Source organism: Lynx canadensis, chromosome D1 (genome assembly GCF_007474595.2).
Source record: "Lynx canadensis isolate LIC74 chromosome D1, mLynCan4.pri.v2, whole genome shotgun sequence".
NCBI lineage: Eukaryota > Metazoa > Chordata > Mammalia > Carnivora > Felidae > Lynx > Lynx canadensis.
In genome coordinates, this window is record NC_044312.2 from 66,364,981 (window position 1) to 66,382,503 (window position 17,523).

Here is a 17,523-nt window from a genome sequence, read left to right on the forward strand (position 1 = left end):
GAAGAGTGCTAAAAATCATTCCTTGGGTTTGGCCACCAGGGATCAGAGAATGCCTCCCCTTGAAACATAACAAAAGGGTAGAGTTCCAGTCTTTCAAGAGCTTAACGCTAAATTTGGATTAACATACAAAAAAGACACAAAAGCAAATGTCTGGAGAAGACAGCTGTTTTCCCCTCACTGCATCTTCAAGTATGTGGTATCAGGGAATTTCCCATGTGGTATTTTTTTAAATACACTTTATGTCAAATTGACTAACATACAATGTATACACTGTGCTCTTGGCCCATGTGGTAAGTACTAAAATGTGTTTCCATTTTAAAAATTCAGCTTGAGTTCAGTCTTTGAAAAGTGTTAGAACAACATATATGGTCAAGTGTTAATATTCATAAAGTGCTACAATAAGAAAACAGACAATAGAAATAAACATAAGTGGCCACTGGCACATGAAAACTGTCCAACCATGAGTCAAAGCAACAAAATTAGGGGGCTTGGATGGCTGAGTCAGTTAAACCATGCACTTCGCTCAGGTCATGATATCACGGCTAGAGCTCAAGTCCAGAGTCAGGCTCTCTGCCGTCAGCACAAACCCCACTTCAGATCCTGTGTCCCCCATCTCTCCCCTCCCCTGCTCTCTCTCTCTCTCAAAAAACAAACAACACATTAAAAAAATTACATTAACAAACATTAAATATCCACTTATGTCCAGAATTCATGAGCAGCGTACACTAATCCACTGCTAGTGAGAACGTAAATTGTTTTCTTTTGGAGGTCAGTCTGGCAGTTTATATCCTTTGACCTAGTAATTCTCACTTCTATGAATCTATCTTTAAAAAAAAAAACAACAAAAAACCTCAAACAACACAGAGACAAAAAACCACGCGAGGAGTCAGAATATTCATCACGGGGTTATTTACAACTGAAAAATTCCAGAAACTTTCCTGTGCGGCTCTAAAGGGCAGATGAGATCACAGTTTGACCGGGCACTAGAGTGATTTCTTCTCAAGGTGCATTTAAGTTTGCTGTGAGGTGGGCCAATCCGTTTTGCCAACACTTGCCCACGTGCTGGCAAACAAATATAAACACCGTGGCCGCGTGGTGAGCGCTTGGTTTCGTGCTGGGGCCGACTGTTGGTGCCGCTGGTGTTTACTCTGGACAACTCTCGGGTGGACTGCCACAGCTTGGGGGAACTCACCTCGCTGGGGACACACCCGACCCTAACAGCCACCCTGGGGGGAAACTGAGGCTCCACAGGCCTTCCCCCAGCCGTTTCCCCGCCTCCGACTCTCGTCTGTGGGCCTTCCTGCTGATTTCTGGGTCCGGCCTAAGCAACGCGCTCAGTTCACAAAGCTCCAGAGGCCCGAGTCACCATTTCCGGCTCAAACCTCTACCGGGGAACGTGACTGCCTACAGCCACGCCTACAACGCCCCCAGCGGCTCGCACCGAAAGGACACGAGACTGGCAGGAGAGCCACGGTGGTTTCCTGCTCGCCCCGACCCGGAGGAACCCAGGAGTGTTCCCTGGCCCCCACCTCAGACCCGAGAGCGCTGAGGTACCGCGAGCAAGCCGCCTCCAGGGTGGCGTTCGGCTGGGCCTAGTCGAGCCTAGCACCCTTCGCTCCTCCCAGAGGGCCGCCTCGGCTGCCCGGTCCGGCCCCGACCGGGCGGTGCCCGGCTGGGTTCCCGGAGGTCGGACTCCCTCATAGGCCCGTGGCGCCCCGCCCGCCCAGGCCGGGCCGCCGAGGGCGGGCGGAGCCAGCGGGTTCGCGCCAAAATCGCGTAGCTGATCCCTCCCCCGTGGGCTACGTCGCGCCCTCCTTTTTTTTCAAACCCCGGGCTGGGCGGGGATTGGTGGGCTGGGCACTCACGTGGTTAACGGTCGCGGGAAGCCGCGGAGCCCGAACCTGCGGCTGGACCTGCGGGGATACCAGCCTCGGCGCCCGGGCCGCCCCGCCTCCGCTGGACAGTCCGCGCCGCCGCTGCCGACCCCCGCCACCGCCGCCCGCAGTCCCGAGCGCTCCGGAGCCTCAGCCCGCCGCCGCGCAAGTCCGCCACCGCGGCGACCAGGCGCGCCCAGTCGCACGTGGCGGACCCGCCCCCTAGGCCGTCCCGAGTCCTCGACTCCGCGGGCTTCGACTCTCCGGTCCTCGGCCCCGGCCCCAGGGCGAGATGAGCTTCCTAAGCCGGCAGCAGCCGCCGCCGCCCCGCCGTCCCGGGGCTTCTTGCACTTTGCGGCAGAAGCTGATCTTCTCGCCCTGTAGCGACTGTGAGGAGGAGGAGAGGAGGAAGAGGAGGAGGGCAGCGGCCACAGCACGGGGGAGGACTCGGCCTTTCAAGAGCCTGACTCTCCACTGCCGCCCGCGCGGAGCCCCACAGAGCCCGGGCCGGAGCGCCGCCGCTCGCCCGGCCCGGCCCCCGGCAGCCCCGGGGAGCTGGAGGAGGACATGTTGCTGCGAGGCGCCTGTCCGGGCGCGGACGCGGCGGGCGGCGGGGCCGAGGGCGACTCATGGGAGGAGGAGGGCTTCGGCTCCTCATCGCCGGTCAAGTCGCCGGCAGCCGCCTACTTCCTGGGCAGCTCGTTCTCGCCGGTGCGCTGCGGCGGCTCGGGGGACGCGTCCCCGCGCGGTTGCGGGGCGCGCCGGGCTAGCGAGGGCCCCTGCTCGCCGCCGCCGGACCACCCCGGCACCCCGCCGCACAAGACCTTCCGCAAGCTGCGGCTCTTCGACACGCCGCACACGCCCAAGGTGAGAGGACGCGGGGCCCGGGCGCCCCGAGCCCGCGCCCGCCCAGCCTTTTAAAAAGGCCGCGGCGCCAGGAGCCGAGCGCGGCGCTCCCCGGATTCGGTTACATAACCGCCTGGCCGCACCCCCACTCGCTCCCCTGAGCCGCAACAAAAAGTTGGCAGCCCCTCTTTTTGGCCCTGCCCAGAAGTTGTCCGTTAAGATTATGTAACTGAACAATGGGCCTCTTCTGGAACTTCTTCATCTTTCAAGATCGGCGCCGTCCAGGTGGCTGACGATTTCACGCCGGTCGAGTCGGGGCCGTGCCGAGCGTGTCAGCCCGGAGTGTGGCACTGATATAACGTGGTTTGGAAAGATGTTGGAGCGGTGCTGGCGCGGCCACCTGACACTCCCGAGGGCGGCAGCCATATGGTGCCTTTTAAACGCAGTGAGGGGCCCTGTAATTTGGGCGGCACACTCAGGAGTTCGGTTAAAAAATTTTTTCATGCGCTTACACCGTTTCGTGTCATGTGGCCTTAAGGGGTTAAGTTGGAGGTATGCAGGGTGACTGCGCTTCGACTTGGGAGGAAAGGCTGGCCTTCCAAGCATTTCCAGTCGTAAAGATTCCTTAATTCAGGGTAGCTTTTAAGAATCTATCCGTGCATATTTATCGGGTAAGCGTTTGTTTACACCCTTGGGTTTGCAGTGCCTATGTGTGGTCAGCCTGACTAATGATTGGGGACAACCCAACTGTTAAAGCCAGCAGTGGTGGTGTTGTTTGGACCCTTGTGCTTTCAAACTGCTGATAACGTATCACAATGAAGGAGGTGTTCAGCACCTGTTTTTGAGTGGCAAGTGAGTATGCAGATTGCCACTTGTGGAACTTGAGAAGTAACAGATTTTAAAATGAACCCTACCTGAAATGAGGACAAGTATCATGTTTATAAGAGTAATATGGAAAATGGACCTTGTAAGTGAGTCGGGTTCAGTGCGGTTAATCCTAGACCTTGGGAAGAAGTGTGGTTTTTTTTGGTTTTTTGTTTTTTGAGTGTTCTTGTGTATTAAGGACATGCCCAAGGCAAGATCCCTTTAGAAGCGTGGGGAGGAGTCCAGCGAAGTTGGTTTTGAAAGCCCTATTTGGATGGGGGGGGGGGCGGGAGGGAGCTTTTATGGGGCTCCTGACTGCTTTGTATTTTTAGATGGATTGAAAGAGTTTAACTTTTAGACTCTAGAATAAACTTAATTTTAGTCTGCATTTCTATTCTTTCTAGTGTTAGAGACCTATTTTATGTGGCTGTCTTTTTCAGAAAAGGTGACTGGTTTCCACCTTTCACTGTTCAAGTTAAGCACTGTTTATTTTGCTTGAGATGTGGTGGATTGTGTGTTGCTTTGACCTACACTATCAGCCATGAGAAAGGCTTGTTGAAGGTTGGGTTGAGAAAGCGGTCTATAGAATTTAGATACTAAAATTTTACTTTTCCTGCCCTAGAGTTTGCTCTCCAAAGCTCGAGGAATCGATTCCAGCTCTGTTAAACTCCGAGGTGGTTCTTTGTTCATGGATACAGAAAAATCAGGAAAAAGGGAATTTGACATGCGACAGACTCCTCAAGTGAATATTAATCCTTTTACCCCAGATTCTGTGTTACTTCATTCCTCAGGACAGTGTCGTAGAAGAAAGCGAACACATTGGAATGAGTAAGTTATTTAGTTTGGTTCCCTAACCATCCAAGGTTGATTTGTGGTACTTATCAAAATTTAATTTCATCTGAATGACATGGAAATTTATGCTCTGAAATTTTTCTGTTACTAGCACTTGCTTCCCAGGAGAGGCAGGTAGGAAGTAATCAGCTGTGGAGAAGAAGTAGTGTAAGAAAGGAAGGAATAAAAAGCCTAGATGGCTTGTAGGAAATCTGGTGTCAAAATGAAGCAGGCAGAGAGAGTTATTTATTATTTAGAAAGACTTAAATTTTGATATGTGCAGTGGTATTGGCTTGTAGTTAATCTGCATTTTTTTTCAGTAGGGACAGCATTTTAATCAGCTGAGGTATATCTTGTGATTACAAAATTAAGTGCTTTCTTGTCTGTTTTTTTCATTAAAATGCATTTTCACTGTACATCTATCAGATAAAGTTTTGGATCTCTAGTTGATGTGTCTGTCAGATCTACTGATGGAAACATACATAATGTTTTCCAGTTCTTGTGGTGAAGATATGGAAGCCAGTGATTATGAGTTTGAAGATGAACAAGACCTGCTAAAGTAAATAGCTTTTTATTTTTTTGTTTCTGAAATTTCATTTTCGACTTCTTACTTAACAAGTAACCATATACATGTTAAATACGCATTCAAACAAAACGTAATGATTTTTAAATTTCACACATAGGGCTATTATTATAGCAAAAAATCATTTTCATGTCTTTGTGAATATACCCCTTATTGCAGAGAATCACAATTACCGAAAGCAATATGAAGTCACGGTATACAACAGAATTTCATGAGCTAGAGAAAATTGGCTCTGGAGAATTTGGTTCTGTGTTTAAGTGTGTGAAGAGGCTGGATGGATGCGTTTATGCCATTAAGCGATCAAAAAAGCCATTGGCTGGCTCCGTTGATGAGTACGTATTAAAATTTTTGTCTTTTACTCTTATTCCCTATGGTGTTGCAAATGTTAAGATTTTACATAACCAAGTAGTGAAATTAATTCTCTCACTTTTGAGAAGCCATAATAATTTAATCAGATCCTTTTCATTTTGTGCCATTAATTCTTACTGAACTTGGTAAAATAATATGAGTAGTCTGATTTTGAAGGCTAACTTAAATTTTTTTCTGGGAGCATCCATGAATTCACAGTAAAATGGAGTTTTGTTTTTCCCGAGTCCTAGGGCCAGCAAGGTTCCTTCTTTGTAACTAGCATTTTTCTTTAATGGAAGCCTTTAGAAAAATCTGGTACAGAGTCTTAACACCCTCCCTCTCAAGGAAGTTATTTCTTCAGCATAATGATAGATAACAAGTCAAGTTTCTTTTATGAAGTTTCAGATAAATTAATTCAGTTTAGGCTTGAATAAAAATGACGTACCATTCTATCAATGTCAAATTTCTCCTAGGCAGAACGCTTTGAGGGAAGTGTATGCCCATGCAGTGCTGGACAACATTCTCATGTAGTTCGATATTTCTCTGCATGGGCAGAAGATGATCATATGCTTATACAGAATGAGTATTGTAATGGTGAGTAATACATTGTTCTGTTTGAAACTTGTGAGTTCAAAAAATGAACACCGGGAAATGCTTATTTTTCTGAAATCCTACTTTAACTCTGTGTTTCTTTTATTTCTTTTTTATAAATTTTTTTAAATTAAATTTTATTAAAAAATTTTTGGGGCGCCTGGGTGGCGCAGTCGGTTAAGCGTCCGACTTCAGCCAGGTCACGATCTCGCGGTCCGTGAGTTCGAGCCCCGCGTCGGGCTCTGGGCTGATGGCTCAGAGCCTGGAGCCTGTTTCCGATTCTGTGTCTCCCTCTCTCTCTGCCCCTCCCTCGTTCATGCTCTGTCTCTCTCTGTCCCAAAAATAAATAAACGTTGAAAAAAAAAAATTTAAAAAAAAAAAAAAAAAAAAAAAAATTTTTTTAACGTTTATTTTTGAGAGAGAGAGAGAGAGTGCGAGCAGGGGAGAGACAGAGAGAGAGAGACAGAATCCGAAGCAGGCTCTAGGCTCTGAGCTGTCAGTACAGAGCCCGATGCGGGGCTTGAACCCACAAACCGTGAGATCATGACCTGAGCTGAAGTCGGCCACCCAACCAACTGAGCCACCCAGGCGCTCCCCCCTTTTATTTCTTAAAATGTGAAGATCAAGGCCTAACATGAATTTCAAGTTCATTGCCTACCTTGATGTTAAGTAAAAATTGTAAACGTTGTCCCTTTTACCTCAGTAGTAGAATTGTGCATATTGTGTGCATGTTAGTCACACTGATTTGGAGAGGACAGTGGACTTGCCATATGTATTTTAGCATCCCTAGCATGTAGCATAGTGTATGTGGGATATAGTAGTTAATAACGCAGGTTCAATGCATCTAGTCTTCCTTTTCCATTTCATTTTATGTGCTATTAAAACTGATACTGGTTTAAACCAGTGACAGTGACTCTCCATTGTTCTAACTTCAGCCATTTGTCCAAAGTATTCTATAATCTTGCCCCCATTCCCGTTTATCCAGCCTAGTGTACCACTAGAATCCACTCAGACTTTTTTTATTATGTTAAACTCTTTTAGTTCTCTAGCTTCGTTCGCCTCTCTCCCTCATTTCCCCTCCAAACCAACAAAACAAGCATCTATAGAAGTTCAATTTTGGACTTCTGGAGAGCTTTTGATTTCAGCAAGTCTTTCAAGGACCAACTTGGTTCCCCCTTTTTTCATTAAACCTTAGTCAAAACCCTGGTCTCAATTCTGATTCTTGTAAATACCTGTTATTAAATAGTAAATAGGTAAATCATTATATACACTGGATTTCCATTTCTGTATATTTGAATAGTAGAGAATTTAGAATTTAGTGAACAGTTGAGAGGTGATTAACAATGATTTATGTTTGTGTTACTTATTTTTGTTGACTTTCATTATTTTTTCCTTAAATAAGACCAGCCATCTCATAGCTTGTGAATAAATAAGTGGTGTAGGTAGTGGATTCAGATTTTCAGTATTTAAAAACATTGAACAAAACAGAAGTAAAAGAGCCTTTTCTCATGCCTTATTTCTTACTGAACTGTCATTTTATTCTCTACACTTGAAAGAATTAAGTGCTCAGTATACAGCATTGCTGCTAATTTGTTTCACACATCTCTTGAAATGTTTCTATCATATCATCAAAATATGTGTGTAGCTGTCTCTCATGGCCTTGTGGACTCTTCCGGTTTTTAACCTTCATTTTTCAGTTACTGTACTTAATATAGGGCTGTCTGACCTGTCTGACCATGTCTTCTCTACTCCGTGTTTGCTAGATGCCATCTTCTAGTTTCTTTCTCTCTCTCACTTTGATGTGGCTGGTCCTCTTAACAAGGATTTTCGTAGCAGTCCGGGATCACAAATTTGTAACAATCTACCAATAAATATGTGGTGGTGTAATTCAATAATTTGAGAAAAACTCTTGGTCCTGGGGGGATAGGGAGAGGTGATTTGTCTTGCTAACCTCTCATTATGAAGACTTTGTCCTAACAAAAACAAAACTTTGTCCTGGTATAAAGTTAAATTATAAATAATCTTCTGAAGCAGTTTATTATTTTGGAACAGTATAAAACAAAGAATATACAGATCTTTAGAAACAGGATTGCCTCAGTATAGTTCATTCTATGTAGATGAAAGCAAATAAGGCGATCTAGATACATTTGTAAACTTTTTTTGTGTCCTTTTGCCACCATTCTTCTCTCCACATAAAACTTTGAATGTCCTAATAATAGACCTGATCTTCAAATCCTTTTCCATAGTTTCACAGGGAAATGATTCTGTTATTTCATTTGTACATGGTGATTAACTGATATCCTTTACCGTGACTAAGTTCTTTATTATCTCAAACACTCATTTGCATTTTAAGTCTTTTGTCTGGGTTTGGTGAGAGACTGAAATTTTACCCATGGTAAACAAGTGTGGAAAAATGTTGATGGATAGGGGAAGAGAACCTGAAATATCAGTTGAGTGTCTTGCTCTTCTCTCACCTCTCTCTTTCTTTCAGCAATGAGATAGAAGGAACTGGCCTAGCTATAGGTGCTGGACCCACTAAAAAGCAGCTGTATTCTATCTTATTAAACTTGGTCTAGGACTTCAAGCCCACTTGTCTGACAAGCTTATTGACCTCTCTTCTAAGCCCTCTTTTTCCTGAAGTTCAAAATTGTACAAGTATGGAGAACATACTTAAGCCTAAAATATCGAGGTGTGTGATTTATTTTTATTTTTAAAACACATTGGACATTTTGCTATTTAGCCTTTCCTGACTAACAACATGTATCAGTATACCTCCCTGATTTTACCCTGGCTCTGATTTTATTATTCCTAACTAAGCTTTAAACAGATGTGGTTTGTTTTGGTTTTGTTTTGTTTTGCTTTGTATAACTCCTCTTTTCCTTTGAGATAAGTTATAAACTTATAATGTTTTTAATCAAACTTGTATAAACTTACAAAGTTTTTTAAAAGTATAAACAAATTAGCTGGTTGGTTTGATTCTATAAAAGCAAGTTAAAACTATACTAAGACACTGGTTTTTACCTATAAAATTTATAGACTACTATCAAGGGTGTGGGAAAACAAGTATTCTCATATATTAATGATGGGAGTATACATTAGTACAGACTTCTCTATGGGGGATTGTGTGTGTAAGTAAAATTGCCCCAGATTTGTCTTCCAAAACCCTCTTAGCTATAAAAATTTATCCTGTATGTAAGATAGTATCTCTCACACACACACACACACACACCCCTACACACACACACGCTTGAGCCACATACTAGTATTGTTTTATGATTATACCTACTCTAAAAGCCAGTAGTTTTTTTTTCTATGAGATATATTAAATGTATGTTGTATGACCAATGTACAAAGTTATTTCTTAGACCGTAGTATATAGTAAAAGGAAATTATTTTAAAATGTTCCTCAGGAGATTGGTTAGTTCCTTACCATTCGGTTATACAGTGGAATTGTATAGAGACTTAGGAGAGAACAAGGTAGTCTTTGTGTATAGTAAAGAATGATCTTCAAGATCATGAAAATGTTACCATTTGTGTAAAAAGGAATTGAAAAAGATATATAAGAAACAAATAACATTGGTTTATTCTGGGAAAAAGAACCAGGTAGGATGCTGGGGTATCTGGATGACACAGAGACTTTATATTTTGTACCTATGTGAGTATATTACCTGTTGAAAGAGTAAGATTTTGATATCACAAACAAGGAGGAGGGAATAGATCCTATAAAATGTCACTTTCTTTGTTGAGTTTGTGACCATTCAGTAAAGATGGAGAAAAATATTTCAGAAAGAAGAAATTGCTAATTTTTTCCATGTTCGTTAGGTGGAAGTTTAGCTGATGCCATAAGTGAAAACTATAGAAGCATGAGTTACTTTACAGAAGCAGAGTTGAAGGATCTCCTTTTGCAAGTTGGCCGGGGCTTGAGGTATATTCATTCAATGTCTTTGGTTCACATGGATATAAAGCCTAGTAAGTATTACAAATTCTCTGACCTGTGTTCTTTAGTGTTATAGAGAATAAATGATTTCATTAAAACAGCATGAAAGCATACACGTCCATGGGGCACCTGAGTGGCTCAATTGGTTAAGTATCTGACTCTTGATTCTGGCTCAGGTCATGATCTCATGGTTTGTCAGTTTGAGCCCCACAATCAGACTCTGCGCTGTCATCACAGAGCTTGCTTGGGATTCTCTCCCCCTCTGTGCTCTTTCCCAGCTCGCGCTCTCTCTCTCTCGCTCAAAATAAATAAACTTTATATGTATGTATGTGTATATATACATCTATCTTACTGTGTTTTTTCATTGTTTTTTAAAAAACTTTGAGCCACATGTAAGTATTGTTTTATGATTTCCAGACACCTTTTCCCTTGTTATCCCAAAATATTTGAGACAATAAACTAATTTTTATTAAAAGTTGGAAAAATTTGCCACGTCTTATGGGAACTGTATAGTCATGAACTAGGTAGTACTCTGATTGGGAGACCGAGAATCTGTTGTTTAAAGCCCTGCTCTTCTAGGGTGCCTGGGTGGCTCAGTCGGTTGAGCGTCCGACTTCGGCTCAGGTCTTGATCTCGCGGTCTGTGAGTTCGAGCCCTGTGTCAGCCTCTGGGCTGACAGCTCAGAGCCTGGAGCCTGTTTTGGATTCTGTGTCTTCCTCTCTCTCTGCCCCTCTCCTGCTCATGCTCTGTCTCTCTGTCAAAAATAAATAAACATTAAAAAAAAAAATAAAGACCTTCTCTTCTGCTAGGCTATGAACCATAATCCTAAAGTAATGCTGGTACTGGTAATGGGGTTGTTAGAATCAAATGAGATATGTGAGCATGCTTTTGGAAACTTAAGTGCTATACAAACATGGTGGTATTTCTAGCCTATATACCATGAAAGTGTTACTGTATTATGCAGAAAACAAATGGCACATGCAGTATGATTATCTTATATTAAAAATTTTTTTTTTCAACGTTTATTTATTTTTGGGACAGAGAGAGACAGAGCATGAACAGGGGAGGGGCAGAGAGAGAGGGAGACACAGAATCGGAAACAGGCTCCAGGCTCTGGGCCATCAGCCCAGAGCCCGACGCGGGGCTCGAACTCACAGACCGCGAGATCGTGACCTGGCTGAAGTCGGACGCTTAACCGACTGCGCCACCCAGGCGCCCCTGATTATCTTATTTAAAAAGATGCAAGTGCATGCTACAATGGCATTTTAGTGCAAATCCCTCTCATTTTGTTAAAATAACTCATAATGTACATACTGTTTTAAAACTTGTCATATGTCACCTCTACCTTTTTGTTTCAGTAAATTTTCATCTCCTTTAATACCCAGATCATGCTTAAATTTTCCCCAGGTGTCCCAGGTTCTTGATGGCTGATTTGTCCATACTAGTATCCATTTCAGGACTATGTGTTGCATCTGCTTCTATCCTTTTTTTTTTTTAAGTTTATTTTGAGAGAGAGCGCGTGGATGGGGGAGGGCAGAGAGAGGGGGAGACACAGAATCAGAAGCCGACTCCAGGCTCTGACATGTCAGCACAGAGCCAGATGCAGGGCCTGAACCCACAAACTGTGAAATCGTGACCTGCGCTGAAGTCAGATGCCCAACCAGCTGAGCTACCCAGGCGCCATAATTTTTTATAATTTTTAAAGCTTATTTATTTTGAGAGAGAGCGACAGCATGAGCTGAGGAGGGGCAGAGAGAGAGAGAGACAATATCCCACGAAGACTCCACACTGTCAGCACAGAGCCAGTGCAGGGTTTGAACTCCCAAAACCATGAGATCATGACCTGAGCCAAAACCAAAAGCCAGACGCTTAACCGACTGCGTCACCCAGGTGCCCCTCCCTTGCATCATTTAGCTTATTCCTCTTTCCTCTGTATTTCTTACAAAGTGGAAGTTATAAAAGGTTGATGAATTCAAGTATGAATTTTAGGCTAGGTGTGTGTGTGTGGTTTTTTTTTTAATGTTTATTTAAAGTTTTTTTAATGTTTTTATTTTTGAGAGAGAGAGAGCAGGGGAGGGGCAGAAAGAGAGGGAGACACAGAATCCAAAGCAGGCTCTAGGCTCTGAGCTGTTAGCACAGAGCCCAATGCAGGGCTTGAACTCACAGACTGTGAGATCGTGTCCCGAGCCAAAGTCGGACACTTAGCCGACTGAGCCACCCAGGCACCCCCAGTGTTTATTTATTTTTGAGAGACAGAGCACAAGTGGGAGAGAGGCAGAGAGGAGACACGGAATCCAAGGAAGGCTCCAAGCTGTCAGCACAGAACTCATGAGGCCATGACCTGAGCTAAAGTCTGATGCTTCACTGACTGAGCCACCCAGGCACCCCATAGCTAGGTGTTTTTAAGTTGACTTTAATGAAGTTTTTTGGTTTTTGTTTTTTTGTCTGTGGAAATGTGTGATTTATGAGAAATTAAATCATTTTACACAACCTACTTTAATTCTGTAAGTTACATGAAGAATTTCTTACCTATGTGTAAACAACTCAGATTTTTATTTTCAAAAGGGAAAATATAATATTTGGACTGAAGGCAGTAAATATGAATTAGTAAGATTTAAATCACTCACACCTTGTATTAAGTGTCAGACGAACACAGTGGACCCTTATAAGTACCAAAAGTTGAAAACATTAAGGCATGTGAATTTTAAAATTTCAAATTCACAAATACCATCGTAAAGTAAGTTGTCCTATAAATAAAGTGAAGTTGGAAAGATGACTTCAGTAAATATAACATTTATGAACTCCGTATTACATTGGTAGAACTGTTAAAGTGAAAACTGTCACTGAAACTTATGTCAATTATAAACTTACTAGAATTTAAAGAAAAATATGTGTACAGCAGAAATGAACCACAGAGCTACATTGGGATGTAGATGCTGTATGGTTAGCCAAACTCAAGTTCCATTATTGTATGTTTTGCACCAGCCTGTGGCATTAGGTTAAAATTTATAATTTTGTAGCATCACAAATTACTACATTATTACTTTTTGTATTGTTTCTAAGTAGTTAAAGCCGAAGATCAATGTGTAGATGACAAGGGTCTAATGCAGTAGTTTCCAAGTGTTCAAAGATCAGTACTCGGCAAGAAAATATGTTCCTAGAAAATACAACCCCAGTTCCTATCCCCTGAGATTCTTACTCTCATTGGCTTTTGGGGTAGAACATATGAGAATCTGTATTTGAAAGCTTTTGTGATGATTCTGTTGCACGGCCTTGTTTTTTGAGCTTTGGTTATAGTATTAATTGTTAGTGCAGCTTACATAATTAATTGTTTGACAGGTAATATTTCATATCTCGAACCTCAATCCCAAATGCTGCCTCTGAAGAAGAGATGAAGATGACTGGGCATCAAACAAAGTAATGTTTAAAAGGTAAGAAAAAAAGATGACCAGATTATTACCTTAAAATAAAGTAAGAGGTTGTTTAACTCTTGACTCTATTTTTTTAATACTTATAGGTGATCTTGGTCATGTAACAAGGATCTCTAGTCCACAAGTTGAAGAGGGTGATAGCCGTTTTCTTGCTAATGAAGTTTTGCAGGAGGTAGTTTTTTTTCTTTAATAATCCTGTTTGCTTTATAACAATGCAGACATTAAATTTTTAAGCTAATAATAGGTAAAATGGTCAAAAAAAAAAAAAAAAAGCCTAAACCATTAGCTGGGTATTTAATTTAGCAAAATTCAGTAAAGGCAGAGATTTATAGTATTCAACAATGGTGGAGTTGTGGTAAAAGAGAATTTCTCATACATTACTATTAGAACTATAAAATGCCATAGCCTTTTTGGAGATCAAAGAGTTTGTATCAATGTTTTAAAATCCTGTACCCTTTGATCCAGAATTCCCATTTGGGAACAATGTAAATAAGTGTTTAGCAGTAAGGGAACAAAAATAAATAATGACATGTAGTTAATAGTACTGTTTTAAAAAGAGTGTGACCAAAAAAAAAAAGGTGACAAAATATTTCGTGGTAAGAGTTTTGAATGCAAGTGGAACATGTAGAACAAATAAATTGTACGATCCCATTGTTCTTTTTATACGTGTATGTATATTTGTAGCCTGTCCATATATACGTGTTTTGTGTTTTTATATGAATGCCCCCAGAAGGATAGGAGTTTCTAAGAGTTGAATCAAACCACTGAAAAAGAGAAGGCATTTACTTTTAGAAATGTATTTACCACTCCCCTCCCAAAGTATGTATTACTTTGTAATTAAAAAAAAACTCAAATTTAGCTTTTTCTCTATTTGAATAGGTCTTAAAAGTTAAATGTGGCATTGGATATTTCAATTTAGTTCTATTTCTCACTTAAGCCATCATTGTAATTTTACCTTATTTTGGGTGTTTTTATATTAAAAAAAATTTTTTTTTTAATTTTACAGAACTATACCCATCTACCAAAAGCAGATATTTTTGCCCTTGCCCTCACAGTGGTATGTGCTGCTGGTGCTGAACCTCTTCCTAGAAATGGAGATCAATGGCATGAAATCAGACAGGGTAGATTACCTCGCATTCCACAAGTGCTTTCCCAAGAGTTTACAGAGTTGCTAAAAGTGAGCATTTTTTTTTGTATATAAAGCACTTTTTATTGAAATGGTTTAATGTTTTATTAAATTGCCTGTCTTTACCTTAATTTTACTTATCTTTTTAAGGTTATGATTCATCCAGACCCAGAGAAAAGACCTTCAGCAATGGCACTGGTAAAACATTCAGTATTGCTATCTGCTTCTAGAAAAAGTGCAGAACAATTACGAATAGAATTGAATGCTGAAAAATTCAAAAATTCACTTTTGCAGAAGTAAGTGAGGGTTTTTTGGAATGTTTTAACTTTTATTTTCATATTTTAATGAGATGACTTAGGCTTTTTGTCAGTGAAGGCTCTGGTGGTCTGGTATGCTATACAGTTAAAATTTGGGGATTTCTGCCTTAAATTAGTGTTTGTGATCTATTAATTTGTATTGTTCCTCAACTTTGAAATTAGGGACTTAAGAAATTTTTTAAATTTTAATTATTTTATTTTATTTTATTTTATTTTTTGAGAGAGAGAGACAGAGAGACAGAGTGTGAGTGGGGGAGAGGCAGAGAGAGAGGGAGACCGAATCCGAAGCAGGGTCCAGGCTCTGAGGCCGATATGGGGCTCAAACTCATGAACTGTGAGATCATGACCTGAGCTGAAGTCAGATGCTTAACTGAGCCACCCAGGCACCCCTGGACTTAAAAAAATTTTTAAGACTAGCAAGTATTTGCAAGTGGTAATAATCCCCAATCCCTTTGGCAAAAGCTAAGTGAGCCTGTACAGGTTTTTTCCCCCCTAAACGCTCACCATAAATCAACATTTTCCTTCATTTTTTCTATTTATTTTTATGAAAGGATTAAATTCATGTCAATTAGGTTAGTAAATGAGTCTCATATTTGATCTGAATGACCTTTGATATTTTCACTAAAATGATTGGAATGTTAATTCTAATTCATTTGCTTTATTGCTGATTTTAATCTAATAAAACTGTCTTGAAATATTAAAAGGTTTATTTGCCACTAGTTTGATAGCCATCATAGTTCATACAAATAGGAAGTAGAATTTTCCTTTTATCTCTATTATATAGAGATAGTTTCACAATATGAATTAGTAGTGTTGTTTGAAATTATTTAAGATTCAGTGTCCTCTTTATTAGCATTTTATTACTTGTGTTCAAGTGTATATGATTTTAATTTTGAAAGCACAAAACAAAATCATAAATTTAAGTTGTTTGAGCAAAAGCAAAGTTAATATTGTAGTTTTTTCCTCAGTTATATCTTTAGAATAATGATGACATGCTAAGATCTCCCAACTGACAATATAGTTATATGTTTGGCCTCCTATGATCCCTTCCTGGGATTAAAACAATAGGTGAAAAGTCTTGTTTCCTATTTTTATGTTCTTAGAGAACTCAAGAAAGCCCAGATGGCAAAAGCTGCAGCTGAGGAAAGAGCACTCTTCACTGATCGGATGACCACTAGGTCCACCACCCAGAGTAATAGAACATCTCGACTTATTGGAAAGAAAATGAACCGCTCTGTCAGCCTTACCATATACTGAACTACTCATTTCCCACCTCCCCCAAAAAACTGTGACAAGAGGAAGCTAGGTTGAAATCACTGCTAGAATCCAGTTTGCAAATTACTTTCTCAATCGGTGTCAGTAGTTTTACTGAAATACCTTTAGGACTTTTACTTGTGAATTACAGTTGAAAGCTGTATTTTGACCAGTGCTATATCAGGCTTTCGTCTAGTCTTACTAGTCTGTCTTCTGTAGGATGTCAGTCACTGTTGGATGTTACACCAGCCTTTCCAGGGTTAACCACTGTGGTGGTGTGCTGCTTATGGTTTGCTGTTGCATTGTAATAAAAGGTGACTTTCCCTGTAGTGACCTGTAAAAAGGACTCAAGGGCTTTATTACAAACTATTCTCCCTTTGAAAAGGGAAATGCTAAGAGACTCAGTACTACTCAGCCTTCAGTGTACCTGTGTGTCAATCTTATATTCTTTCTTTTTTTTTAATTGTGAATTATACTTGTATATCCAACTGGGAGCACTTTGTAGGCACTGCATGAACCATGGAATGATAATTCTGTGGAAGTATTGCCTTGTGAATTTGCTGCTATTTTAGTTTTGTCCTTGCTGTAAAATTGTAGCATTAAACATCATTGTTGTAATAGGCTTTTTTTGGAAAACAATTATGTGAAATATGTAGCTGCTCTTGATGACAAGCAGCTATTTGCCTTTTTTTCCTTTGAACTTTGAAGCTAGTGCATTGGAGTAATGCACCTTTTTTTCCCTTTTGGATTGCTGTATTAATGTAGTATAATTATTACTGGTTTTGTAATTTTTCCTGATAATGCCCTTCCCTGACCCTTTTTAAAAGTGTTCTCTCCCTCCACCCAAGTTTTGTACTTGATTGTATTGTTAGTCTGTTTTTAAATGTTTTCCCCGGTTTCTCTTCAATATTTGTGTATATAAACTAATCTTGGCGATAGTGTACATAGCTGTTTGTAATGCCAGAATGACTTCTGACTATTCCAAGCTTTTCACAAAATAATTTTCAATGATTAGCCATTTGACTAATAATACTGGCTAACCAGACATTGCAGAAGCAAAAACAACATAGAATTTGTCTGTCGTATGTTTGCCTATTAATTTTGGTTTGAAACATGTTTGCACATGTCTGCTTGACTTGTGTTTTACTAACATTGATTGGCATATTAAAAGTCACTCTGAGCTTACCATAATTGTCTAAATCTTGTGATGCCTGTTTTCTACTATTTTATGTCTACTATCACATTTTAACATTTAGAGTATAATGTATATAAAGTACTAAAAGCAGAGGACACATTTTTGATAGAATATGAAACATTTATTGTTTAATGATGAGCTTTAGTCTACATCAGTTACATTTTGATTGAAGAAAAATTTGTCCATCAATCATAAATGTTTTTCATTTGTCATATTTAATATTTGTTCATCACATAGTATATTATACATTTCATCTGCTAGAAATGTAATATAATGTAGGTTTAAAATAGCTTTAGATTATTAGGTGGATGTAATGACTCCATAAT

The 17,523-nt window shown here is 40.7% G+C and overlaps 1 protein-coding gene across 1 annotated transcript; it reads left to right on the top strand.

The window, feature by feature from the left end:
- Window positions 1–2,072: 2,072 nt before the first annotated feature.
- Window positions 2,073–16,172, top strand: LOC115525649 (wee1-like protein kinase). Its single transcript, XM_030332923.1, is given in 15 exon segments — window positions 2,073–2,272; window positions 2,275–2,741; window positions 4,207–4,412; window positions 4,912–4,955; window positions 4,958–4,974; window positions 5,158–5,330; window positions 5,820–5,854; window positions 5,857–5,940; window positions 9,760–9,910; window positions 13,190–13,260; window positions 13,263–13,303; window positions 13,388–13,477; window positions 14,312–14,482; window positions 14,582–14,727; window positions 15,852–16,172. Coding segments are annotated over 15 exon segments (1,956 nt in total). The 5' UTR covers window positions 2,073–2,166; the 3' UTR covers window positions 16,006–16,172.
- The last annotated feature ends 1,351 nt before the right edge of the window (window positions 16,173–17,523 follow it).